Source organism: Ornithorhynchus anatinus, chromosome 12 (assembly GCF_004115215.2).
Source record: "Ornithorhynchus anatinus isolate Pmale09 chromosome 12, mOrnAna1.pri.v4, whole genome shotgun sequence".
NCBI classification, from domain to species: Eukaryota; Metazoa; Chordata; class Mammalia; order Monotremata; family Ornithorhynchidae; genus Ornithorhynchus; species Ornithorhynchus anatinus.
Window position 1 is genome coordinate 30,741,961 of NC_041739.1, and position 27,478 is coordinate 30,769,438.

The 27,478-nt window shown below is 41.4% G+C and overlaps 1 protein-coding gene across 1 annotated transcript in view; it reads right to left on the reverse strand.

Moving 5' to 3' along the window:
* Nucleotides 1-27,478, reverse strand: part of CCSER1 (coiled-coil serine rich protein 1) — a 409,129-nt gene that overhangs the window by 343,586 nt on the left and 38,065 nt on the right. Inside the window, 1 exon segment of the mRNA XM_039913814.1 lies at nucleotides 11,675-11,768. Within this exon segment, the coding sequence (XP_039769748.1) occupies nucleotides 11,675-11,768 (94 nt within the window).

The window sequence follows — 27,478 nt, forward strand, 5'->3', positions numbered from 1 at the left end:
TAAAAAATATTATTTTCCACAAAATTGAACATTGTTTTAGTGTCCATAATTACGCTTTAATTTGTTGTAATGATGTGGATGGGCATTATCACACCATTCATTTCTGTCCCAGGATATCCTTGTAAATTATGTCTCATCTCAATGGGATTTTTTTAATCCTGATGAACAATTTAAACCCATAAATGTTCTGTTGCTTCAGAAGGAAGCAGTAGCATTTGCTCTTTGAATTACTGGCTCTTTTAGTAAGTGACAGCTGATGTTGCTGGCATTATTCATGCAATTGTATCTAGATGTCACCTCATAATTATGAAAGGCCATGAAATTTTATATTGAGACTCATATTTTGTTTCTAATTGCTCCACAAGAATCATCACAAATGAGAGAATGTCTCGTTGGCTGTATCCTCTAATGAACTTGGACCATTATTTGGTCTACTGTGTTACAGGAGTTTGTTTATAAAGGCGAAGTTGACCAAAAATATGAAATACTTTACAGCAAAGTTAATATCCAGTCAGACGATCAATCCATTGAAAATTTGATCATTTAACGTAGGAGCAGGATCAGAATGCGCAAACAAATATAGAACCAATAGGGAATTCCATCCAAATGCCTTTATATTAATACCTCTCTCCTCCTATAGACACCTTTATATCAATACTGTCTAGATTGTAAACTCATTGTGGGCAGGGACCAAGTCAACCAACTCCGTTACAATGTACTCTCCCAAGTGCTTAGTACTGTGCTCTACACACCGTAAACACTCTGTAAATAAAAATGATTGGCTGATCTGGAGAATGCTTGAATGGAAAAATTAACTGTCATTATTTCCCCCAAATAGGTGAAAAAAACATCTAGTCAGGTGAAGTGATATTTGCACAGACTGTTTTAACCATTTTGAGATGACAAAGACAATACAAAAGAACTGCTGTCTAGTGTAACTAAAGATAAATGAACCATCTTTTTGAGTAGTCAAGTGTGCCTAAAAAACATATGTTGGGTATGAGACAGAATGATTTACCCTCTAGAGGAAGGCTCGGGCACACCCTATCCCAACCAATTTATTTAATAAAGCCTAGGTTCTGGACCAGGCCTGGCTCGGAACAAGCCACTCCCTCCTCCAATGGCTCTAACCCTGTTCTGAACAACCAGCCACAAAGGTAGGTATCAACTCCCACTTCCCGAATCACCCCCAACAGTGCGCTATGTATGACCCCTAAGAGCAGCAGCCTGAAGGAATAACTGACTGTATCTGCATTGATTTAAATAAATTCATCTGAAGCATTTAATTCACTCTTGCTGTGCGCAGAGCCACAGGGAAAGTGCAATACAATACGGTTGGGGACATGATCCCTGCCCACAAGGAGCTTAGTCTATAGCTACACTTAAAGCCTGGTAAGAACAGCTGTCAGCGGTGTGTTTCCACGATTTTTTTTAAATGGTAATTGTTAAGCACTTCCTATGGGCCAGGCACTGTATTAAGTGCTGGGGTAGATAAAAGTTAATCAGGTTGGACCCAGTCCCTGTCCCATATAGGGCTCAGTCTTAATCCTCATTTTACCGATGAGGTAACTGAGGCCCAGAGAAGTGACTAGCTCAAGGTCACACATCTGGCAAAGGGCAGATCTGGAATTAGACCTCAGGTCCTTCCGACTCCCAGGCCAGTGCTCTATCCACTAGATCACACTCCCACCACCTCCTCAGCTATCCCATTCTTCCCCTGATCAATAGATGGAAAATTTGGCAATTTGGATGCAGACCACCTAACACCACAAAGAACAGTAAATGCCCCTCCCACCAAAATTATTTTCCAGCCTGTCCTAGTGGCCAAAGCACTGGCCTACAATTATACTACGCTGGCCAGTGTTATGTTTAATGTTAGGTTGGCTAGTTAGCCTCCATGTGTTTTATTTCCCCATTGGCACAGGGGGAAGACAATAGCATTCTGCCAATTCACTGCACTCATGAGAGCAGAGAACAATCCCTTAAATGCTTAGAAGAGGAACAAGGATTGGTAGGGTAAAGGAAAAGACCAGAGAGAAGGGAAGAGAGGGAGAAAAAAGAAAAATGCAGCTTGGCCTAGTGTATAGAGCAGGAGCCTGGGAGAAATCAGCTCCACCACTTGTCTGTTGTGGGATTTTGGGTAAGTTGCTGGACTTCTCTGTGCCTCAGTTAACCTCATCTGACTGAAATGAAACTTCAGTGACAATCAGCCACCAAGAAGAGAATTCAGGGGAATAAACATCAGGACTAACAGTTGATTAGTGGAGAAAATATGTTTTTAGGAGGTTGTCCTGCTTTGACCTCCACCATCAGGTGTTTCACTAGGCTTTGGGACCAACATAATTGAAATTTTTTTCTATTTAACTGTTCTATTCCCTCTATTATATTAATAGTACCAATTGTGGTATTTATGAAGTGCTTATACACCTAGCACTGTGCTACACACTGATGTAGATGCACGATAACCAGATGGGACATGGTGCCTGTCCTACACAGGGCCCACAATCCAAGAGGGAGAATAGGTATCTTATCTTCATGGTACAGATGAGGAAACTGAGGCACAGATAAGTTAAATCACTTCCCCAAGTTACCTAGGAGTCGGGATTAGAATGCAGGTCTCCAATCAGTTCTGTGCTCTTTCCACTAAGGCCCTGCTACCCCTCTGTTCTTTTAACACACCCTCATTTCACAAACAGGCTTAACTCTGGAAGTTGATTCTGGAGCCTTCTCTTAATAGGACAGAAGTACTGGGCTTGGCTGAGAGAGGCAAACTTTGTCATGTCATTGGGCAAAAGAGGTGAAATGGGGCTACTTCAGGTGTAGGTGGTTAATCATTACTGTGCCTAGGTGAGCTAGATAGAGCCAGATGAATCAGATCACACGACTGTTAACAAAAACCGATAGTTTTGAGGCTCTCAGAGTCGATGGCATTTGAGTCTTATCCTGGAGGTGTAAAAAAAAAAACAAAAAAAAATCTATGGACCACAGAGAAAATAACTATTATGACAACTATAATGTACCAGGGTAGTATGTGATGATGAGAGTGACAGTCATCCATTAAAGAGAATGGTATTTGTTCTACATGGCCTAGCCAGACTCAGAATCAACAACATAGTACAGAGTGAAACAAGGCTATATGACAGACAGCTCACAAAATTAAGTGTCACATATTTCTTCTTAGGGTGAGATATTCATTCTTCTGAATGAAGGCTTACAGGTGTAAGCTTCGTATTCAATTATTCGTCTGAAGCTCCCAAATCTGCCCAGAGGCCCGAGTGAACATCCAATAACCCAGTGTGACTTCTAAAATAATACGCTAAGTCAAAACCATCACTGTACGCGCCCCCCATAATGACCAGCATTGATGAGGCGGTACAAAACTTTACAGTAGAACACAGAGTCATCCCAGCCACATCGTTATAGGAAAAGCTTATTCTCACAGCAGATTTTACTTCCTGAGTGGCAGCAGTCCCGGATCAAGGGGCAATTTTAAAAAATCACTGGCCAGTAAATAGCAATGACCCACTCCTGTCTTTGTGAATGTGCCACATATCAGCTCGTAATGGGCTTATATTTCACTCAGTGACTAAAAGGCATTGAGATCTAAGTGGTGGTTCTTTACTGATTAAATCATCGTATAACCACAAAACCTGAAGGATATTCATCATCCAGCTATTTTTCGTGGCACAGAGTGATGCCAATAACAGCACTGGCCATCGCCCGATATTGCTCCGAAGTTTCACTTCTAGAGTCAGTGGGTTGCAGTGGTATTCAAAGATTTAAATGCCAAATGCCTGAAGAACGAAGACACCCGCAAGAAACATCAGAACACTACTGAAGCATCACAAACCACCTGCCCCTCCTGGGGTGAGCAAAAAGTGTGTGTCTATATATTGTAAACTCATCCTCTAGACTGCAAAGTCATTATGGGTGGGGAATATGTTCGCTAATTAAGTTGAACTGTACTTTCACAAGGGTTTAGCACAGTGCTCTGCACATAGCGAGTGCTCAATAAATACCACTGTTTGAAAACGTTCTACAAGGCAGACTGTAAGCCCGTCAAACGGCAGGGACTGTCTCTATCTGTTGCCGACTTGTTCATCCCAAGCGCTTAGTACAGTGCTCTGCACATAGTAAGCGCTCAATAAATACTATTGAATGAATGAATGAATGAACTTTTAAACTCTGTAGGCTTCAAGGATGGGTTTAACAAGATAGGCTTCAGATCAAATTGTCATCTGCAGCAGAAGAAGCAATGTATCAACAACATCCTAACCAGAGGGATATTCATCGAAGCCTAAGCCATAGAATTCAAATAATTATAATGTTATTTCTTAAGCACTTACTCTGTGTCAAGCACTGTTCTAAGGACTAATAGTAATAATTACTTTGGTATTTGTTAAGCACTTACTATGTGCCAGGCACTGTACTAAGCGCTGGAAAATAAAGACAATCAGGTCAGACACAGTTCTTGTCCCACCCAGGGCTCAAGTAGGAGGGGGAGCAGGTACTGCAAGCCCATTTTATAGGTGAGGTAACTGAGGCACAGAGAAGTGACTTACACAAGATGACACAACAGGCATGTGGTGGAGCCAGGATTGGAAAGCAGGTCCTCTGACTCCCAGACTCATGCTCTTTCCATTAAGTCATGATGAATGTCCAGGCTGAGGTAATATAAAGCTACACAAACCTAAATCAAATCGAGCATTTCTAAAGAAGCAGCATCACCTCATCCCCTCCTTCCTCACCTTGCTTCTCTCCTTCTACAATCCAACCTGCATATTTCACCCCTCTGGTCCAAGCTTCTCACTATGCCTTGATCTTGCCTGTCCCGCTGCCAACCCTGGCCCACGTCCTACCTCTGGCTTGGAACGCCCTCCCTCCTCAATTACTCTCCCCCCTTCAAAGCCTTATTGAAGGCACATCTCCAACATGCCTTCCCAAATTAAGCCCCACTTTTCCTCATCTACTACTCCCTTCTCAATCAACCTAACTTGCTCCCTTTCCTCTTCATCCCCTCCCCACTTATGCATATATCTGTAATTGTATCTATCTGTATTTATGTCTGTCTCCCCCACCCAAAGCCCCCCCAAACTGTGAGTTTGTTTTGGACAGGGATTCTCACTGTTTACCGTTGTACGGTTCTTTCCCAAGCGATTAGTACAGTGCTCTGTCACAATAAGCGCTAAATATGATCGAATGAATGAATGGCATATAGTAAGCACTTATTATTATTATTATATTATTGTAATATAATAATAATAATGTAGGTATTTGTTAAGCACTGACTATGTACAGAGCACTGTTCTAAGCGCTGGAGTAGGTAGAGGATAATCAGGTTGTCCCACGTGAGGCTCACAGTTTTAATCCCCATTTTACAGGTGAGGTAACTGAGGCACAGAGAAATGAAGTGACTTGCCCACAGTCACACAGCTTAATAAATACCATCATTATTATCCTTCCTAAAAGAGTGGATGTGGGCCCATTCATACTAATCACATTTAGTGAGCATTTACAGAGTTGGTAGGCCATTTCCCTGCCCACAAAGAGCTTACAATCCACATGGGGAGACGGATGTTAAAATAAATTACAGCCATGAACATCAGTTCTATGGAGCTGAGTGAGGGATGAATAAAGGATACAAAACCCAATCAAACTGTCCTAGTGATATACCGCCTGTTTGTCAGGGTTGTGAGGATCTACAATCTCTACTAATACATTGCTTGTTTTGTTCTCCTAGTCACTCTCATCCAACCAGTCTGGAAATTTTCTTCCACTGTCTTGTCTAATGATTTCCTAGTAGGGATTTCTCCATGAATACACCCAATCATTGTTTACACAGGTTACACTTTCTTGTTCTAATATAGCTGTTTTGATGATTTTCTTGGGTTCTTTACTTGTTCTTTCCACAACTTTGACATTCAGACAGGTGGGTAGTCAGCACGCCAATTTTCGATACCCTGGTTTTATTGTTAATGAAAGTGTTCAGCGTATCCGACTATGATCTGTTTAGCACTCAGCAGTGCACATGGCAGTGATACTGGCAAAAAGAAAGCAACCAAAAAATTACCATTGCCTTTTGAATTTTCTTATTTTTCTCTTTAGAAAAGTCAAATCACCTACCTTGTAAATGTTGCTTTATCTTCATTTCAAATATAAATGTATGCTTTGAGTGCTTCTTTGTAAAAGAAACTCAGAAGACAAACAAAATGCAAATCTAAAATCAAATGCACTTCTTGGTGTGAGTGTATAAATGCTCTGAATAGTATCGTATGAAATCACTTTCTCAATAAACACATGATTGTATTGCCAATGTCTATAGGTGTAATTGCCAATGCAATCCTTCTCATCTTCCCTTTTAAACGACTCATCCTCCTAACTTTCTCATTTCTGTCAATAATACCACCCACCTGTTTGTGTGTCATCCTCAATTCCTCAAAGTCTTTCAGTTCTCGGATTCACAATCCTACTGGCTCGTCCTCTCCAATATTTCCCTGATAACACCTTCCTCTTCACCCGAACTGTTACCGTCCGAGTCCAAACTGTTATCACATCACATTAGGATTATTGTATCCATGCGTTTAGTACAGTGTTTTGCCCACAGTAATCGCTCAATAAATACAATTAATAATAAATAACCTCTTCACTGGTTTCCCTGCTTCCCGCATCTCCCGACATCAATCTAATTTATAACTGTAAAGCCTCTGTGGGAGAGGGACTGTGCCCAACTTGATGCAGCGTGGCTCAGTGGAAAGAGCCTGGGCTTCGGAGTCAGAGGTCATGGGTTCGACTCCCGGCTCTGCCACTCGTCATCTGTGTGACTGTGGGCAAGTCACTTCACTTCTCTGTGCCTCAGTTACCTCATCTGTAAAATGGGGATTAACTGTGAGCCTCACGTGGGACAAACTGATTAACCTGTATCTACCCCAGTGTTTAGAACAGTGCTCTGCACATAGTAAGCGCTTAACAAATACCAACATTATTATTATTATCTTTTATCTTCCCCAGTACTAAGTCCAGTGTCTGGCACATAGTAAGCATTTAAATACCATGAAAAAAAAAAAACTCTGCAGGGATCATCACGGATCAGCTCATCCCACATCTATTCGCTCCTTGCCATCTCCAATGGCTATTCACTTTCTAAAACAAAAACGTCTTCTCTGAATTCAAGAATTCATTCATTTATTCAATCATTTATCGAGCACTTACTGCGTACTAAGCTGTGTACTAAGAGCTTGGGAGAGTATTACAATAAACAGGCACATTCCCTGCTCACAACGAGCTTGCAGTCTAGAGGAACTGCGCCAGCTTTCTCCTATATACATATATCTATCTAGATATCTACAGGCATATACACATACAAACACACACTCACTCCACCTGCTATTTTCCAGTTCACATTCTTATTCGCTCATTCATTCAATAGTATTTATTGAGCGCTTACTATGTGCAGAGCACTGTACTAAGCGTTTGGAATGTACAAATCGGTAACAGATAGAGACAGTCCCTGCCCTTTGACGGGCTTACAGTCCATTCTTAGCTCCTCATAACTTTTTAACTGTTCCAGGTTCATATGTCTCCCCCTCCAACTCCTCTCTCACACTTTTCCCCCATTTTGGACTACCCCATGCAAAAACCCTCGAGATCGCAGCTATAAAAACTTTTAAAGTCTTCATAATAGCCCCACCTCCTGCAGGAAGCAGCGTGGCGCAGTGGAAAGAGCACGGGCTTTGGAGTCAGGGCTCATGAGTTCGAATCCCAGCTCTGCCACTTGTCAGCTGTGTGACTGTGGGCGAGTCACTTCACTTCTCTGTGCCTCAGTTCCCTCATCTGTAAAATGGGGATTAAGACTGTGAGCCCCACGTGGGACAACCTGATTCCCCTGTGTCTACCCCAGCGCTTAGAACAGTGCTCTGCACATAGTAAGCGCTTAACAAATACCAACATTATTAGGAAGCCCTCCCTGATTAATTCACAACACCCCAGTCATAATGGGCCTAGGAGTTTTGTATGGCATTCTTCTCCTCAATGCCTATGTACACATAACACAGAAATTACAGATAATGCATATATGTATAATATATACTTATATCTTTGAATATATATACACATATGTATAATTTAGCCAGCTCTTTCATTCTGACATAGTTGCACTACTTCCTGATGAATCTTTATTTTTTCCTGCTGTTCCCACTATTAAATAAATGTTCTTGTCTGATTTCCCCATTAGATTGTAAACTCCTTCAGGGCAGGGAGTGTGGGATTAATTATGTGTTTCTCTACCACACGCTTACTACATTGCTTCACACAAAGAGCTCAATAAATATAATTGATTGATTTTTGTCCTCTGATACATACATTATTGATGTAGGAGCTATTTGTTGTAGCCCAACACAAACTAAATTTTCCAGAAAACTATCTTTATTTTTAATTAATTATTTATTCATTTTTTGAAAAAGTCATGAACAGATGACCTGAAATCCATATCAAATTGGTCAATTCAGGTTAGTTGAGCTGTGCTTGATTCATCTTGCTAAAACAATGGGAGCAAAATATTCAGTGCTTCATTCATTCAATCGCATTTATTAAGTGCTTAATATGTGCACAGCACTGTACCGAGCATTTGGCAAAGTGGAATACAACAATAAAGACCTGATGATTTGTCTTGTTTTTGTTTTGTTCTGTTTTGCTCTGCTGTCTGTCTCTCCCGTTTAGTCTGTGAGCTCGTCATTGGGCAGGGACTGTCTCTATCTGTTGCCGAATTGTACATTCCAAGCGCTTAGTACAGTGCTCTGCACATAGTAAGCACTCAAATATTATTGAATGAATGAATTCCCTGCTCACAACAAGCTCACGGTCTGGTGGGGTGGGGAGGGGGTTGGGGGAGGGACGGGAGGAAGAAGGAGACAGACACCAATACAAATAAATAAAATCACAGATGTAGTGTTTGTGTACCCAAGGCAAATCTTCTTTGGATTAAATCCACAAAATAGCTTCAAGTTCTTTGATATCAGAGCACAGATGTTATTTGTCCTGACAAAGGGGACAGTTGAACTCCATCCCCAAATATGTCTGATTAGAAGTTGTACTAAGCTAAGATTCATCATTTAGAGCCTGAGCAGCTATAATTATTCAGACATTCATTCCCATGGTCAGAAACTGGCCTCTGGATGATTTTAAAGAAGTTTTAGAAAATACATCTAGAGTGGGAATTCAAGTTTGTGAAGAATTTTGGGAGGAAAAAAAAGCTAGTAGACAGTACAGCCAGAGACTTGGGGTTTAAAGTAACAAATTAGCATCAATTACCATATATTTCAAAGCACCATGGAAATCTTCATCTACCTGGCTGCATTCTGCAGCATAGGCTTAATTCAGGTCCAAGGTGTTAGGAGTAATTGTATTAAGTGATTATTAACTGTTAAGCACTGGGCTAAGTGAAAAGTTATTAGATCAGACACAGTTCCTGTCCCATGCTGGGCTCACAATCTGAGTGGGAGAAGACAGACTCAGAGCACAGGGAGCGTGGAATTGTGAAGATCAATGCTACAAATTGAACAGACAGGTGAATAAACAGAATATGGGAGAAAGGATTCTCCAGCTCCTCACAGGAGGCTCTCTACCTTACAGTACAATCTTAGGCCATTGTGCAACCACCTGGGCTCTGCTCCACTATGTTCCTTGAGGAGAATCACAAGGGCCCAGTGCCAACTTTCATTCGTACCAGCCCAGAAACCTCTGCCCAGCGAAAGAGTAGCTCCATTATATTGTTGCATAGGTTAGGATCTGAAGATGCAACAGCAATGTTCAAGCTATAGAATCAGATTCTGACCCCGCATAAGGGGGAAATGGGGTTCAAGTCCTCATGGCAATGCTTATGATAACATTCCAGTCCAGGTATATTAAGTGGTGCCATTGTGCAGGGAGAAATTTAGAGTTATTACAGTGCGACTGGAAGCGGCACATCACAGTATGTAAGATAAGGCCATAAGAACTCTGATTAGACCAATGGTCTATCCAGCTGTTATTTTGTTTCTGAGAGAGGCACTTAGATGCATGGAAGAACCATGAAATGGCTCTCCTCCTTGATATATATTCTTTCTGTCCTTCTCTTCTTTCTATCTCTATTTCTCTTTTTCTTTACAACGCTCTATCTCCATCTCTCTCTCCCTCTCCCTCCCTTCCTCCTTAGTATTCCATAATAAATAGACCACTCATACATTTATACCAGCACTGTGAGACATTGCTGATATTTGCCCAGCACAATTTCCCATTGAGACAAATTCTAAATTCCCTCTGTAGGAAGAAATATTTCCTGTATCTATTTTGAAATTCATCCCGTCAGGATTCAGTGGGTGTCCCCATCGATAGTTGTCGGGAAATTTGCAACTCCAACCTTTATTTTTGATTCCCTTCCAGATGATGTCCTTTATTTACTGGATTTTCCCGGCTGCCCCTGCTGACCACACCATCAGCTGATGTCACAACCAAGACTGGCTCCAAGATCTCTTCCCTGAATCACGACTAGTAGTTCAGAACCCATCACCACAGAGTTCCACACTCCCTCTGATCATGTCCAAGAGGTCCTTTGGGATCTCAGAGTGGTGGTAGAATAAACATGGCCACTGAGGGACATGGACTCTTCAAGTGGTGTCCCAGAAACACCTCAGCTCCAAAGGATGTATGTTTCTACTTCCTGGAACTCTAGACAAGAAATCAGGACTCAAAATGAACTCAATTTTCTAGCTGTCATATTTTATAATTGCCCGAGGAGTTTTGAAAGGCTTCTTGCCTCTCTAATTTGCCGTATGTTTGAATCACACATTGTAGTACTTTAAAAAGGCAGAACTCTTTAATAGTTTTACATGAGACTGTTCTGTACCAAAGCAGTTCAAAAAGGATTATAAATTATTGGACGGTTCCAGTATTTCATACGCAATTGGATTTAGCAGCGATTCAGCTTTTTAAATTCAAAACCATAGCGCTTATTACACGAAATAAGTGTAGGAATGAAAATAGTCAGGAAGATAGAACAGTATGAATATGCATTTGAAATTAATTCTTATTTATAGCCAGATGCAAATTTTTCAGGCCTCAGTTTCTGCAAGCCTAATCAAAGGAAAATAGACCATCAAAGTGTACGTGAAAAGAAGAACTGGTGATTACATTCCCACTGGTTAACAGACTATTTGCAAACCCAGATAGAGGGAGGATGGCATGGAAACGATGAGGTTAAAATGCAATAGGTTAACTCCAAGATAAAAAAATTTCCTCATTTAGTTTGCTTTCCATCTATCTGGTTCACGAACATCAGATTTGAAACATTTGGGAATAGGAAATCCATTTTGCCCTATTTCTAGGCCCTAAAGGTCCTTTCCCTCTTGTGCAAATTGCCTCCATTCAACAACTGAGGGTGATATGAGGCCACCAAAAGTTTTTTTAAAAATGTTCAAATGAGGTTTAGTACTGAAAACAAATAAAACATGTTCCTCAAGCTATCAATACTGAAGTGTAAAGAACATAACTGACCCGAAATCCCAGTTGTTTAAAGCTTAAAAAGGTGATTAAACTACTAAAGCAACAGACTACTCCAAAAAAGTACTTGCTACTCTGGTACGTGCACTTGCCTTAAAGCAATGTGCTTAAAAACAATAATATTAAACATTTGGTTTTTTACCAGAATGAGGGAGATGCTGCTCTTCTAAGAATTCCAGGTCAAGCATGAGGTCATCTTCATCCAGTTCACAGGAACCCAAGTTATTCAGAACATCCTAATGGGGAAAGGGGAAGACAAAAACCAGACTTAGAAGCTCAGCGATTGAAACACTAGGAAAGCAGATCACTGTTCAAACTCAGCTCCTGAAAGGAAAACTAATTAAATTGGGGAGAAAAAAAAGATTAGGTAAGGTGTTGACAATTATTCAAGGCCTTAAAGTCATTTCAAAAATGTAAGAGCAAAAAATCTGTTATTAAAACATAAGGAACAGTTTTAGGAAAGCGTCTTTTACTACTTCAAGCAACCCAGATATTGCTCCATAGAAGATCCACTGTCTGGGTGTTCAGGTGACTGTATTATCATTCTAAATATGGACATGGCTCCTGCAGATGAGGAAATACTTATTGTGGAAAAGTGAGATTCCTAAGTTTGGCATTGGCATAATAAGAAAAAACAATCAAGAGCCCCTGCGTGCTAGGCCCTGTAATAATAATAATAATAATAGTAATATTTAAGTGCTTACTATGTGCCAGACACTATACTGTGCACTGGAGAGAACACAAGCAAAATGAGTTGGACCCAGTCCCTGTCCCACAAGGGTCTCAGTCTTAATCCCCATTCTACAGATGAGATAACTGAGGCACAGAGAAGTGAAGTGATTTGCCCAAGCTTCTATAGCAGACAAGAGGCGGAGCCAAGATTAGAAGCCAGGTCCTTCTGGTGCCAAGGCATATGTTCCATCCACTAGGCTGTGCTGCTTCTCTACAGTACTTCACATAGTAAGGGTCAATAAATACAATAGATTGATTGATTGTACTAAACTCTTGATGGTGCAGGAGCAAGACAGACATTCCCTGAGGAATTGAGCTCATTCAGCATCACTAGCATTATCACTGTCATCACCATCAGAATTTCTTGAGGATTCAATTTGTAAAGAACCCAGTACTCTGAGAAGCTAGGAACGAGAGAGATGGTCACTTGTTCACCATGCAGTTGGTAATTTGGGAGGGTAATAATAGTAGCAATAACAATAGTGGTATTTGTTAAGCGTTTACCAGGTATGTGCCAGGCACTGTTCTAAGCGCTGAAGTAGATACAAAGTAATCGGATTGGACACCATCCCTGTCCCACATAGGGGTCACAATCTTAATCGCCATTTTTACAGATGAAGGAACAGAGGCACGGAGAAGTTGTCACTTCCCCAAGGTCGCACAACAGACAATTTGGCAGAGCTGGGATTAAAACCCGGGTCTTTATGTCTCCCAGGCCCATGCTCATACATCTATTTTACTTAGCCATATACTTCTAAGAGTGTTGCATTCCTCTAAGCCTCAGCAACCAGTCTGTAAGGAGTATGATTAGCTCATGGAACCCTTAATGCTTCAAGTGTCATCCAGAAATTCAAAACCTGAAAGTCACTAGAGGGTGGCAGTAGAATAATTATTTCTTTTAAATGGCATTCGCTAAAGCTCTGTACTAAGCACTGGGGTAGATACTAGGTAATCAGGTTGGACACAGTCTCCGCCCAACAGTCTTAATCCCCATTTTACAGATGAGGAAACTGAGGCACAGAGGAATGAAGTGAGTTGCCCAAGGTCACACCACAGACAAGTGGCAGAGCAGGATTAGAACCCAGGTCCTTCTAACTCCCAGGTCCATGCTCTGTCCAACAGGCCACACTGCTTCTCAATGTTCCATACACTGAAGAATAGTTTGTACAAAAATTGGAGCAGCAGAGGCTGTCCTTGCCCATAGGTTTTTGTCAATTTTTATCATTCCAAGAGGCCTTCCCGGATTGAGCCCTCTTTTCCCTGGGCCCCCTCTCCCTTCTGTGTCAACTATGCGCTTGGCTCTGTGACCTGTGGGATTTGCTATTCACCCCATCCTCAGCCCCGCAGCACTTGTGTACACATCTATAAATTATTTATATTAATGTCTGTCTCCCCCTCTAGGCTGTAAGGTCATGGGCAGGGAATGTGACTACCAACTCTGTTGTAATATACTCTCCCAAGTGCTTAGCACAGTGCTCTGCACACAGTAAGTACTCAATAAATACCATCGATTGATATATCTATGACTTTGGAGTTAAGCTGATTAATAACATTTTATTCTCAGGATGAATCTGTGCAGCATTGGAATTTAGAAAAATTGATATAAATACACAACTAATCTTATAAAATTCCACTCAGAAACCATCAAGTAGTCTGTTAGTTATTAACAAGAACCCTTAGAACTTAACATTGACTCTATTCCAAAACATATATTTGTTTAAAAATGCTCCACAATAATGAATATCTGACATTATGAAGCTAATACATTCCTAAGAGTGGAGATTTTTATAGAGATTGAATTTTGTGAACAAAGACGACTCAATTCACCTATAGCTATATGAAGCTGTAACATATGGCACTTGGTAATAAGATCGGAATTAAATTGTTATTTATACTCAAGATCTGAAATCGTCTCCTGTCGTAGCTTGTAGCTACTAATTCATCAAACTCAAGTCAACTAAGGGAATGCGACACGCAAACTGTGTTGGAAAGCACCTAAGGTGTACTACAAAGAAAACCTTAAGCCATTTAAACTGTTCATGGTAAGAATCTAACTTGAATAATTCATAGACATAATGAAATATCACCTTCCTGCATTTTCTCCATACTTCAAAGACAAATGAGAGAGAAGGTGAAATCCTGAAAACAGAAAAATCTTTCAAACAGTCGAGTCCTCTTTCAATACTGCTAAGAAGTGTCCCAAATCTAATGTAAAGGTAAAAGGATCTCTTTGATATACCAAAGCAGATTTTGAAGCTTCAGCTTTTGAAACAGCTAACTGAAAAAGAAACATACCATTTTAGTAATTGTGAAATAGGCACTAAAGAAAAATATGAAGATTTAGTCACCTTTCCAAAGAAGGCTAACATTAAAATGTGGCACATGAAATTCTGGAAACCAAGAAACTATTTCATTCATTCAGTTGGATTTACTGAGCACTTACTTTGTGCAAAGTACTGTACTAAGTGCTTAGGAGAGTATGATATAATAATTAACAAGGCGCATCCCCTGGCCACAGCGATCTCACAGACTAGAGACGGACAAGCTCAAGGCTAGTGGTATCTGTTAAGCATTTACTATGTGCCACGCTGGGGTAGGTACAAGTCAGTTAAGTGGGACACATTCCCTGTCCCACATAGGGCTCACATCCTTAATCCCCATTTTACAGATGAGGTAATTGAGGCACAGAGAAATTAAGTGACTTGCCCAAGGTCACACAGCGGACAAATGGCAGAGCTGGGATCAGGACCCAGGTCCTTCTGACTCCCAGGCCCATGCCCTATCCATAAGGCCACACTGCTTCCCTAGACTGTAAACTCCTTGACAGCACTCAGTCAATCAACTGAGAAGCAGCGTGGCACAGTGGAAAGAGCCCGGGCTTGGGTGTCAGCGGTCATGGGTTCGAATGCCGCTCCACCACTTGTCAGCTGTGTGACTGTGGGCAAGTCACTTAACTTCTCTGTGCCTCAGTTACCTCATCTGGAAAATGAGGATTAAGACTGTGCGCCTCACATGGGACATGATTACCTGGTATCTACCTCAACGCTTAGAACAGTGCTCTGCACATAGTAAGCGCTTAACAAATACCAACATTATTAATACTAGCTCCGCCTTTGGACTGCCGTGTAACTTTGGGTAACTCACTTAACTCCTCTGTGGCTGTTTCCTTATCTGTAGAATGGGGATTAAATGCCTGCTCCCCTTCCTACTTGGACTGGCCACCCAAGAAAGATAGCTGTCTGTATTTTTTAAGAAACCCCAATACCCATTCCAGTGTTTTAATCATTCTTATTGAGTGCTTACTGTGTGCAGCGCACTGCATTAAGCACTTGGGAGAGTCCAATATAGCAGAGTTGGTAGACACATTCTGTGCCCATAGCAATCTTGCAGTTTTAGAACTCTGAAAGTACATATCTATAATTTTATTTGTACTGATGCCAATACATATCTGTCCGTCTCCCCCGATTAGACCGTAAGCCCGTCAAACGGCAGGGACTGTCTCTATCTGTTGCCGACTTGTTCATTCCAAGCGCTTAGTACAGTGCTCTGCACATAGTAAGCGCTCAATAAATACTATTGAATGAATGAGTGAATGAATACCTATATGTATATATACACATGTATATACATGTATATAGAGAGAGAAGAACATGCCTGTGCATATATACATACAAATATTGTTCCTTACATCTCTAGCATTTTCATCATATAATGGGGAAGGAAGCCTAGATATAAAAGGCAAATATTTTATGTTGGGTTCTTTAGATTTTTTTTGCTTGCTGAATTATAAACTACTGGAACCATGATTTTATAAATGAAATGACAAATATCCTTAATGATAGTTCTGAATATAATGCCATAATAGATGTGCATTTGCTAATACCATTTGAATGCATAAGGTTTCCATGGTAACCTATGCAGAACAACCTCACTGGTAAGCAGGGCTTTAAATCATTCTCTGATGGAGTCTTTGGTAGAAATGCTGAGACGTATAGTAAAATTTCAAAAATTTTGCTTTAGCATTATGTAGTTATTTAAGGGTGATGGAAACGCTGCCGCTGAAGCTAAAACATTCTCCACCAAATAGAAGCCAAAGCTGCTCTGGAATGAGAATAAAAGGTATAGAAATTAGTTTACAGCAAATCCTTTATCAACATTGTGTGTTACATATAAAATATGTAAGATGACATATATACAAATAATAGTCCCTTCAAAAAAAACAAGAGACAGCAGACAGTGAAATTTACATTTGATTTCATGCATGGCTATAGAGATCAATGTGAGAATTATACCTCCTCCAAGAGGCTTTCCCTGACAAAACCCTTATTTCCCCACCCTATTCACCCTTCCCTCTGTATCATCTTCGCACTCAGATCTATACACCCTAAGTACTTTGATATTCATCCCACTCTCAGGCTCAGAGCACTCACATGATATCCTTACAATCTGCCATTTTCCCTATGTGTAATTTAGTTTAACATCTGCTTCGCCCTCTCCTCTGTAAACTCTTCTAGGGCTTAGATCATGTCTACCAACTCCATTCATTCAATCCTATTTATTGAGTCCTTATTGTGTGCAGTAAAACAGGAGTGCTTAGGAAAATACAATACAACAATAAAAAGTGACAACCCTGCCCAGAGTCTAGAGGCAGGGAGACCCATATCAATACAGATAAACAGACATCTATATATAAATAAAATATCAGGTATAAAATAAGTGTTAAAGGGCCGGGGGTGGGGGGAAAGAGCAAAGGGAGCAAGTCAGGGCGGCAGAGAAGGGAGTGGCAGATGAGGAAAAGGGGGGCTTAGTCTGGGAAGGCCTCTTGGAGGAGATGAGCCTTCAGTGAGGCTTTCAAGAGGGGGAGAATAATTGGCAGATTTGAGGAGTGGGAGGAGATTTTTGAGGAGGGGAGTGACGTATACAAAGATCTGTAGAAAGATGATCCGGGCAGCAGAGTGAAGTATGGACTGGAGTGAGGAGAGGTGGTAAATTTGGAGGTCAGCAAGGAGGCTGATGCAGTAATCTAAGTGGGATAGGATGAGTGACTGTATTAAAGTGGTAGTTTGGATGGAAAGAAAATACTCTGTCGTATCCTCTCAAGCACTCAATAAACTCCACTGATTGACTGATTACATTGCTAACCTGATTGTTCACACACTTTTGTTTGCAGATACTGGTGCTCTTTCACTTTTTCTTCCTTATCTCAGTATGGATTTGAAACTTCTGTTTGAAAACACCCACTGCTTTAGAAGTCATAGCTCACCATGCAATCTCAGCCTGTCACATCTGTCTTCCATTTTTCAGCTGAAATGCAGCATTGTATGAGGCTCTGTTTTACTCTATTCTTAAATGGCTTTGTCTGCCAATTAATGGTATTTATTGAGCGATATGTGGAGACCACTGTACTAAGCGCTTGGGAGAGTGCGACAACAGGATCAGTGGACCAGTAGGGAAGCAGCGTGGCTCAGTGGAAAGAGCCTGGGCTTCGGAGTCAGAGGTCATGGGTTCGACTCCCGGATCTGCCACTTGTCAGCTGTGTGACTGTGGGCAAGTCACTTCACTTCTCTGTGGCTCAATTCCCTCATCTGTAAAATGGGGATTAACTGTGAGCCCCACGTGGGACAACCTGATTACCCTGTATCTCCCCCAGCGCTTAGAACAGTGCTCTGCACATAGTAAGCGCTTAACAAATACCAATATTATTATTATTATAGACCCATGCCCTGCCCATAACGAGCTACCATCCTCCTTATATTTGCCTATCCATTTTCTGCTTTCAGAGTTGTAAGAATTCATTGCTTTTGATAATGCTGTGCCATTTGGTGTTGAGTTTTGCTTATGAGTGACATTGCTAGAACTGTTCAAAGCATTGGAAGTGGTGCTTGTGTAGAATCCAGCTCTCACAAGGACAGAGAAGGATGGACAGCACTACAACTTTTTTTTAAAATTTTTATGGTATCTGTTAAGTGTTATGTGTCAAACATTGTTCTAAGCGTTGGGGTATGTACACATTAATTAGGTCGGACACAGTCCCCGTCCTGCATGAGTCTCACAGTCTAAGTAGGAGGGAGAACAGGTATTTAATTTGCGGTTTTGGAGTTGGGGAAACTGAGGCACGGAGAAGTTAAATGACTTGCCCAAGGTCACACTGCACACAAATGGAGGAGTCAAGATTAGAACCCAGGTCCTCTGACTCCCAGGCCTGTGCTCTTTCCATTAGACCACGCCGCTTCTCAACTCCTTACACTCAACTCTGAGAAAACTTCAGCTTGACCTGACGCCAAATACCTACATTGCTGCCACACACCATTTGACAATCTCTCAAAGACCGTCAGAACATCAAACCAGGTGGGATTGGCAGTCTAAACAGTAGGGGCCTACTTTTGCTCAGTGAAAGCACCCACACACCAAATCCTGACGAACACCACCTTCCACTTCACAAAAGAAAAAAGAAACTTTAATCACCCAGCATCTAAACATGGGGAATCTCATTGATCATTTAATAGTGAGAAGAAGTCCCTCAGGGATAGTCAGTCATGAGTGAGCAGATTGTTGGATGGATCATCCTCTGATATGCTCCCTGGCCATACTGACTACAAAAACACTGCATTGAAAATTGGTCTCAAAATGCCATGACAGATAAACGTTCATTCCTGGAAGATACAGACCTTCACAGCGAGCTCTGAAGCCAACTTGCGATAGCCATTTGGAACAAGGAACCCCAACCACAATCTTCAATCTAACAGCAAATTGGCATTTCTCCCCACGTATCCAGAGCAACCACGAATACAGTGGACATGGCCTAACAAAACCACAGCATCCCGCTCAATGCTCATCACTCAGCGATTAAAAAGTGTGCTTCCAGCAAAAGTAAGTACTGCAGTAAACTCGCCGTGAGCGAGGAATGTGTCTGTTTACTGTTGCGTTGTGCTCTCACAAGCACTCAGTACAGTGCTCCTCACAAAGTAAGAGCTCAGTAAATATGATCGAATGAATAAATTAATGAACAATTAAGTAATTCATGATTCAGTCAAAAGAGGTTAATGGCGTGCTACACTGCAATGTGAAAATTAAGGTAAGGAACCTGCTTATCAGGTAGCGGGATACAGAAGAGATCTGTGCCTACGCAAAGACTGCTGCCAAATTAAGGAATTCTATATACCATGAAAGTTATTATAGCCCTCTAGACTGATTAGACTGTAAGCCCAAAGGGCAGGGACTGTCTCTATCTGTTACCAATTGGTAAATTCCAAGCGCTTAGTACAGTGCTCTGCACATAGTAAGCGCTCAGTAAATACTATTGAATGAACCTAAGCTCCTTTTGGCCAGGAAACATGTCTACCAACTCCTTCTTATGTATTGTACTTTCCAAAGCACCGAGTACAGTGTTCTGCACACAGTAAGCGCTCTCTAAATACAATTGATTAGGTTCAGTACCTCTAGCATCCCTGAAGAGTGAAATTGCCTCCATCCTCAAAGAAGGAGGGGTGCCTGAAGAGATGGCAACAATCTTTCAATATTCTCCTAAACGCACCATCTACTATTAAAGATCTCATACAACACAGAAAACGTAACAACTTGCAAAGATCAAAGATCTGGTACTTGTCCCGACTATCAAGAAAGTCCCCATAGCAGTTGGAGCAAGGTTACCTGGCAAGTCACCTGGACTGGAGAGAACATTGGCTGAGATCTAAATGGAATGGACACACCTGTCCCACATGAGGAGATGGGAAAAAAAAAAACTGAAGCACTGGTCATTTGTCAGGAGTAGAACTCAGGTCTCCCGGAGAATTGTGGATAATTGCTGCTGCAACTGAGTTATGGACTTCTGAAGGTGGAAGTGGTTTGCTCGGATGTGACCCAGCAGGGCACATTAAGTTGCTGTGGTAACTAAATTCAACCCATGGTCTAGGAGGCTACTCCTACAACCCACTTTACTTGATTTCATTTAGAGCTCTGAGCTCTGCTTCATGCACATATGGGCCCCAAGGAGAAGAACTGAAAGAAAAATGCCCTCCCAGGTTGTAACTGATTCTGCTGTCATTCCCTGGGTGGAAACAGAATTGGAAAGAAGAGTAAAGCGATGAGTAGTTACAGTATGGTACCCCTATGCTTTGGTTCATTTCTTGACAGTCTGTTGGCTGTAATATAGGGGAAGTCCAGCAAACAATCCCTTTTTTTGCTTTCACTATAGAGAATGCTCTTATCTCCCCATGTCAGAATTAGATTAATATTCCTTCCTTCTCCCCACACCAAGCCTAGAATGAAGGTACTAGACCTTAGCCAGAACAAGATCCTGCCATTCATAAGTCTTACTTCAAAGTTGAAGCAATATCTAATGTCATTTATTTTTCTTTCATGGCTTTGTGCAATTTTTTTTTTTGACACTCCATTAGCTTTTCCTTTTTATGCCAAATTTGTCATTTGGGAGGGAGGGGGGAAGAGCAAGTATTTTTCCAAACTAGGATTTCAATGGAGCTTGAAATTAATATTAGCCGCAAAAAGGCTACGTTTGTGCTCCAGTATTGCTGATGATGAGAACCTTGCTCTATAAATCGAGTTTGCTAATCTAACTGCCAATAGGCACCCGGTCCATTTAATGAGCAAGGGAGCAAAAAACATATTCTAGTGACCTTCTTTCATTATGGTTTTGTGGGGACTTTTAATTTCTTGTTAAAGGAGCACTTGAGGGTGGGACTTGTTAATGATTTGGCTTTCATCCTTCTTTTCTATCTTTGCATTATTTGCCATTGTGTGGTCCAAGTTACATAATTTACCATTTGACTCGATGTTGGAGATAACTCTTCTTGGGTAGGTTTACCAAAATCAAAACCAATGCAGAAATTCAATCTTCTTCTGAGTACATTTCATGGTCTACTTTCAATCACCCTTTAAAAAGTAGGTTGGACCACCAGAAATGACCCCCCACAAAGCAACGAATCTGATCAAAATGGTTTTACAAGATGTTAATAGGTTTTTATCTGTGTCCACTAAGGACCAAATGAGAGGAAATGGGCTTAAAGGAAAACATCTTATAGTGTGGTATACCTCACTACATAAATGTCCTTCATTTATGAAGACAGTGATACTGACGGTGACACCCCATCCACCAATGCTGGAAAGACTCATGTGTGATTGACACTTCCTTGTGTCATTCTATCTTCAAATGATTTATTATAAATGACTCATTTATTCATACTGTCTGTCTACCCCTCTAGACTGTAAGCTCACTATGGACAGGGAACATGTATGTTTATTCCCTTGTACTGTATTCTCTCAAGTGCTTAGAACAGTGCTCTGCACACAGTAAGCACTCAAACCCCATTGATAGTTTGATTATATGCCCATAAAGGATAGTTTCTTGGATACTTGTGGGTTTATCCCGTACAAGACCTGTCTGGTTTTGAAATTCTCTCTTTTAGCCTGGTCTTTATGAATCTTTGTTCAACGAGAGCCACCCTCCTTCTGATTGCTGCCTGCCAAACTGATCTGCCTGCTGCTGTGGTCTTTATATTACATTGTTTGAGATTAATATTATATTGCTTATGTTTCATAATGTCTCCAGATCATTCATTTTGTTCATCTGACCTACGGGTGCCATCTTTTAGTTCACCACACAGCAGCCACTTTGCTAGCTAGTGAGGTGTCCTCATATCTACCAGTATTCATTAATTCATTCAATCGTATTTATTGAGGACTTACTGTGTTCAGAGCACTGTTTTATGTGCCGTGAAAGTACAGTTCGGCAACAAATAGAGATCATTCCTACCCAACAACGGGTTCTCAGTCTATAAGGATAATAATAATTACAAAACATTGATAATTGCAATTATAATAATAATAATTGTGGTATTTGTTAAGCACCCATTGTGTGCCAGGGGAGACAAATCAGGTTGGACACAGTTCCTGTCCCACAGGGGGCTCACAGTCTCTATCCTTTTTTACGGATGAGGTAAATGAGGCACAGAGAAGTGAAGTGACTTGCCCAAGTTCACACAGCAGACAAGTAGCAGAACCCGGATTAGAACCCATGCCCTTTTGACTTCCAGACCCGTGCTCTACTATATTACGTTGCTTCTATTTACTCACATGCTCCTCCAAGTGCAACCATTTTGCTGTGGACTTTGTCTCAATTCTGGTTAACTAATTTAGTCCAAGATCTTGTGAACACTAGTCATGTCTCAGCATTGGTTGGTATTGACGGAATTGGATGTGGAATTGGTCGCTAAGTGGTTCTACTTAAACTACTTGAACGAGAGTAGTCCAGAGCATGTAATGGTCAGAGGTAACAGGACAGATAGAATATCTTCAATGCTGACCTCCTCACTTCTCCTCTTAAGGGGTGACCTAAGGATCTTGATGAATTTTTCAGGAGAGCCCCATTTCCTTAAGGACATCTTGGCTTTCATTCATTCAGTCGTATTTATTGATCACTTACCTTATTATTATGGTATTTGTTAAGCACTTACTATGTGCCAAGCACTGTTCTAAGCCCTGGAATAAATACAAGGTGCTTACTGTGTGCACAGCACTGTACTAAGTGCTTGGGAGAGTACAATATGTCAATAGACGCATTCCCTGCCCACAGTCAGTCCAGAGGTGGGGAGACAGACCTCAATACAAATAAAAATACGGATATGTATTTTCAGAGTATTGAAACTGTAAGCTTGTTGTGGAAATGGACCAAGTCTACCAACTCTGTTATACTGTACTCTCCCAAGCACTTAATACATTGCTCTGAACACAATAAGCACTCAAAAATGATTAAAACACTGGAATGGGTGGTGGGGTTGCTTGAAAAAAAATAGACGGCTATCTTTCTTTGACCGCTAAACTCTTCACCGGCCTAATGGCAGAGATATGGTTAGCAATATGCTTCCAAGATAGTTCTAACTTTGTTAAATAGCTAGTGAAACACACTTAAAAAAAAATGAAATGTAACTGAAGCCTGCTAAAATGCCCAGACCTGATCTCTTCTTCTTCCTTTCATTAGAAGTTAAATGATTTACAAATTCCAATCACTCACCTTCTAGAAACCACGCAAGCCTATTTGCTTGCCTCTTCGAGGACTGAAATTACTACCGCTGAAATAAGATACACTTGATTTGTGTCTGTAAAATTAATTTCTCAGCGTGATGACCTCGAGTTACCCGAGGGGTCTTTAAACCTTCGCATCCAGGGAATGAAGCTTGGATGTACAGATCTGTAAAGCCCTGTAAATCCATACCGTGAAAAATCCCTCTATGTTGATTCTGTTGATTATGGCCTAGGGAAGTGGGAGGGACACGATGAGTGTCTCTATTTGTCAGGGGTAAGATGCATGCCTCTATTTGTCACGGCTAAGATGTGCTACTCTAGTTCTGGCTTTGGAGGGCTTTCAAATCCCCGGCACAAACATCGGCACGTGTAAATGAGGTAAATAACTCGCTGCCAGGAGGCCACGATGGATGTCTCCCGCTTTCCTCGGACACTGGCACGGCTCCCGGATCTTCTTGGCTCGGTGCCCACATTAGGTGAGTAGGGGTCAGATCTGCCCCTTCTTCTTAAGGTACCAATTGAAGTCCCTCTCTGTGATGGAGGATGGTCATCTACACAGTTATGTGGGTGGTCCCCTCTCCCTCCGCTTAGAGTTGCAGCCACTTATTAGGACATTTATTGGGCCCCACCAAACCGTTCCCTCCACAGTTCAAGCTTTGATACCTTTTTTTTTTTTCCTCTAAGGTACTCGTTAAGCACTTACTACATGTCGGGTACTGTATTAAGCACCGGGATACAAACTAAGGTTGGATACAGTCCTTGTCCCACGTGATTCTCATAATCTTTATCCCCATTTTACAGATGAGGTCAATGGGGCACAGAGAAGTGACTTCACCAAGGTCACACAGCAGAGAGGTGCGAGGAGCTGAGGTTAGAACCTAGGTCCTTCTGACTCCCAGTCCTGAGGTCTATCCACTAGGCCATGCTGCTTCTTATGTTGCCCTCTAAATTCTAACTGTTAGATTCTCAGCCCCCAGGGGACAGGGACTGTGTCTAATTTCTATGTCTTCTCTCCCACTGCTTAGTATAGGGCTCCGCACCCCATAAGCGCTTAATAAATACTATTACTACCATGAACTTGAATTAATTATGACATTTGTTAAGCGCTTAACTATGTGCCAGGCACTGTACTAAGCGCTGGAGTGGATACAAGCAGATCGGGTTGGACACAGTCCCTGCCCCACAGGGGGCTCACGGTCTCAATCCCCATTTTACAGATGAGGTAACTGAGGCCCAGAGAAGTTAAAAGACTTGCCCAAAGTCACACAGCTGACAAGCGGCGGTGTCGGGATTAGAACCTATGACCTCTGACTCCCAAGCCCAGGCTCCTTCCACTGAGCCACGCTGCTTTATTATTGAATAATAAAGAGACTGTGATTCCTTCTGCTGCTGCTCCTAATTCCTCACCCAAGCCTTAATAAATGCATTCAGTCACTTCCCACCCCTAGTATACAGGGAGCTTTAGTGAGATGGCAGGTAGTTCATCCATTCAATTGCATTTATTGAGCACTTACTGTGTGTGAAATCATATGGGCTTTACTTTTACTTTTACTTACCTTTACTAAGAGCTCAGGAGAGTACAATACAACAATAAACAGGCACATTCCCTACCCACAATGAGCTTACAGTCAAGGGAGTTTCTAACTCAAGGCATTCCCCCTCAGTGGCATACAATCCGCAACCTGCCAATCAAGCCCACTGTGATAAGTGGGCACTGATGTCAGGAAAGAAAGTCTCAGGGAGTAAGTATGTTCATCGCTACCTCCCCAACTTAAGGAACTGGGCCTACCTTAATGGGCGGTCAGAGCACCTTAGTACTGAGAGATGCCCCTAGAAGGCAGAGCCCACAAATCAGATGGACATTTATTTGTGGCTTAGTGGCTTAGTGGAGACAGCACGGGCCTAGGAGTCAGAAGGTCATGGTTTCTAATCCCAGCTTGTCTGCAGTGTGACCTTGGTCAAGTCACTCCACTTCTCTGGGCCTCAGTTACCTCACTGTTAAAATGGGGATTACGACTGTGAGCCCAAAATGGGACAGGGACTGTGTCCAACCCCATTTGCTTGTATCCAGCCCAGCACTTAGTATAGTCCCTGGCACATCGTAAGCGCTAAACAAATACAATTATCATTATTGGCCCAAGACAATCATCTATTCACTTCAGCAGTTTTTCATACTTCTGCTGTTAATAATTGCATCAGTATTTTTCCTCCCGATCTCATTGTACTATACAATGTCTGCCTATCTCCATTATATTCTTAGCTCTTTAAGGGCATGGATTATGGCTTTTTCTTTTATTGTCTACTTCCAAATGCCTAGTAATATGCTCTGCACACAGTAGGGTCTCAGTAACTATTGGTGAATGAATGAACGAATGTATGATAGGATTCTGGGCTGCGGGACAGGACGCTAAGAAAGTTGTAAAAATATTTTGGTATATGAGGAACAGAGACAAGAGAAAGAATCTAAAGATTGTAGAAATCCGATCAAAATCCATAATGACCAAACTAGTCTTCTACGGAGCATCTTAATAATTTATGAAAATCTTAACATATAGACCCCTCATTGTAACGATGATCGGCTAATATTCCAGAAATTCCAGGACTATAGAAATGATTGATCATTACTGGCCATTAAGAAATAATGCACATGAAAAACATCCCCCATCCCCACCCCAAGAATGTAGAAATGATTGGCAATTAATAACAAATCAATATCAGATTTTAGTTCATGGAAAATGTGATTGATAGGTCATATTTTTTATGATTAGCATAGGATTGATCTGGGCAAACTTTAAGGTGTAAAGCACAACTCCTCCAAGAGGCCTTCCCTGACTAAGCCCTCTTTTCCTTTTCTTCCACTACCTTCTGCTTCACCCTGACTTGTGCCCTTTATTCATCCCCCCAAGCAGTTATGTACATATCTGTAAATTCTCTATATTAATGTCTGTCTCCTCCTCTAGACTGTAAGCTCACTGTGGGTAGCGAATGTGTCTGTCATATTGTATTCTCCCAAGCACTTAGTACAGAGCTCTGAACACAGTAAGCACTCAATAAATTCGATTGACTGAACGATCGAATGTAAAACAAATCCTTGGACTTTCCTTAGTCTGACTGTCTCTTTAACTTATTCGGAGGGTGCCTTCTCCAAAATACTCCCCAAATCCACCTAGCTGTTTTCCACATTCTTTAGGGTGCAGAAAATGGAAAACTGCTAAGTGGATTTTAGGTGTGTTAATCCGAGGCAGAGAGGTAGCTTCCTGTCAGACAGCTAGATCACATCCAAAGAAATGTGCTCCAAAATCCCTCCAGGCAGGTCTGATTGAAACTTGGCAAGATAATTGCAGTGAAGGAAAAGAAAACACAACCCAAAGTACAAAGAAATTGGTTTGCCTACACTTCCCAGTAACAACTGGGACAATCTGGGAGGTGTTTGTGTCCTCTGACATGGTTGAGGCAGAGTGTTAATTATATAGCTCTCCTGGCAGAATAGCAAAAATCTAGAGGAATGAGCAAGGGTCTGGGAGCAGAGGGAAGTTGTTTCTAATCCCAGCTCCATCACTTGCCTATTGTGTGACCTCAGGTAAGTCACTTAACTTCTCTGGGCTTCAGTAAAACACCATTTTCCCTTCCCACGCATTGTGAGGCCTATCTGACTGTGTCAGATCTCACTGTCTTGTAATCACCCCAGAGTTTAGCACAGGGCTGGAATGAAATGCTTAGCAAATTATCACTGTTATTATTACTAATAATGTAATAACAACTTAGTTTCCTTTGGAAGGCTCAGTCTCTATTCTGCTTTCACCCTGCTGGTAGCTGCTTCTCTGCTCTGTCATTTGCTTGGTTAAGTGAAGGTGTGTGGTTAGTTATTTCTCTCTGTTTAACAGTGGTGGGAAAATAGGGAGAGAGCGATCTAATTTAGAGTCTCAGTGATTTTGCACTGCATGACAGAGCCCACACTGACATAACCGTACAAGTCCAGAAACATTTTTTTTTAATCCCCTCATGCCAATTTACAAAGGATGCTAGTATTCCAATGTCAGTTTTTTGAAAATGTAGAAACATTTAATAGACCACTTGAATTATGCTCTGAGGCTCGTATAGAAATGAACACCAAAACCATGGGTCCCCAAATTTTAAGCTTGATACTACAAGTGTTAATGTAAAAAATGGGCCTTAG